Source organism: Temnothorax curvispinosus, unplaced genomic scaffold (genome assembly GCF_003070985.1).
Source record: "Temnothorax curvispinosus isolate PA1 unplaced genomic scaffold, ASM307098v1 QBEX01007856.1, whole genome shotgun sequence".
NCBI classification, from domain to species: domain Eukaryota; kingdom Metazoa; phylum Arthropoda; class Insecta; order Hymenoptera; family Formicidae; genus Temnothorax; species Temnothorax curvispinosus.
The window spans coordinates 1-1,021 of NW_020217636.1; the positions used below are offsets into that span (position 1 = coordinate 1).

The 1,021-nt window shown below is 48.2% G+C and overlaps 1 protein-coding gene across 1 annotated transcript; it reads left to right on the top strand.

Annotated features, from left to right (window-relative positions):
• The first annotated feature begins 21 nt into the window (after nt 1-21).
• On the top strand, nt 22-708 carry LOC112457553 (golgin subfamily A member 6-like protein 22). Its single transcript, XM_025020696.1, has one exon. The coding sequence runs from the start codon at nt 22-24 to the stop codon at nt 706-708; it is 687 nt and encodes a 228-aa protein (XP_024876464.1).
• Nucleotides 709-1,021: the final 313 nt, after the last annotated feature.

The following is a 1,021-nucleotide window of genomic DNA, read 5'->3' on the forward strand; positions in this document are numbered from 1 at the left end:
TTCTGTTATAGAGCAGGCAGGATGGAGCGTGAAGGGAGAATGATAGTAGAGGCAGTGGAAGGGATTGTAGAGGAGAAGTTAAGGAAAATGCTGAAGGAAAAGAAGGAGGAAGACAGAAAAAAGGACGAGAGGATGGAGGAACTAGAGGAGAAGGTAAGGAGGCTGGAGAGAAAGATAGAAAGGTTGGAGCAAAGTGGAGGAAAAAGGAAGAGGAAGGATAGCGAGGAGAGTATGGCGGGAAAGAAGAAATGGTGGGCAGGTGAGGGTGAAAGGAACGAGGACGACTTCAGAAAGAGGAATATAATTATAAGAGTGGAGAAAGAGAAATGGGAAGGTAAGGAGACCAACTGGGAGAAAGTGAAGGAGCTTTTCGAAGAAAGGCTGAAGGTGAAGGTGAAGGTAAGAGAGGTGATAGTGGTGGGGCAGAGAGGGATTTGGTTAACGATTTTGGTAAAGCTAGGAGACGAGGAGAAGAAGAGGAGGGTTTTGGAGGCGAGGAGAAGGGCAGGGAACTCCATAGGAGTTAAGATACACGAGGATAAGTCGGTGGAAAGGAGGGTTAGGGAGAGAGAAGAAGGGAGAAAGGAGGTGCACAAGTGCACAGGGAGATCGGCGGAGGAAGAAATCACGAGAAGGTTGGAGGAGAAGCTTCTCTTGAGCCCAGAGGAGGAGAAGGAGGAGGGACGAGAGAGGAAGCAGGCCAAATAGGGAGGAGTTGACAGGAAGGATGGAGGTGGAAGGAAGGAAGGAGAAACTGACGGCAGAAGCAGAGGAAGAAGAAGAGGGATGAAGAGGGGAGGGGAGGGGGGGTAAATATTTTTGTAAGGTTGCAAATAACCAGGCACAGGGGAAAGAAAATGTAGGAGGTTTGGGTACGTTCCTCATAAATAAAAACGCTTTGTAAACCCTACGGGGAAATGCAATAAACGGCATACATACATACATACATACATAATACACGTAAACACCGAAAATTACGGAGCGCACTATGTGGACCTCGTCATCGGCAACCTGGGACACG

Excerpts from the sequence above, each read along its gene's own strand:
- LOC112457553 (XM_025020696.1), top strand. The coding sequence starts at position 22 with ATGGAGCGTGAAGGGAGAATGATAGTAGAGGCAGTGGAAGGGATTGTA.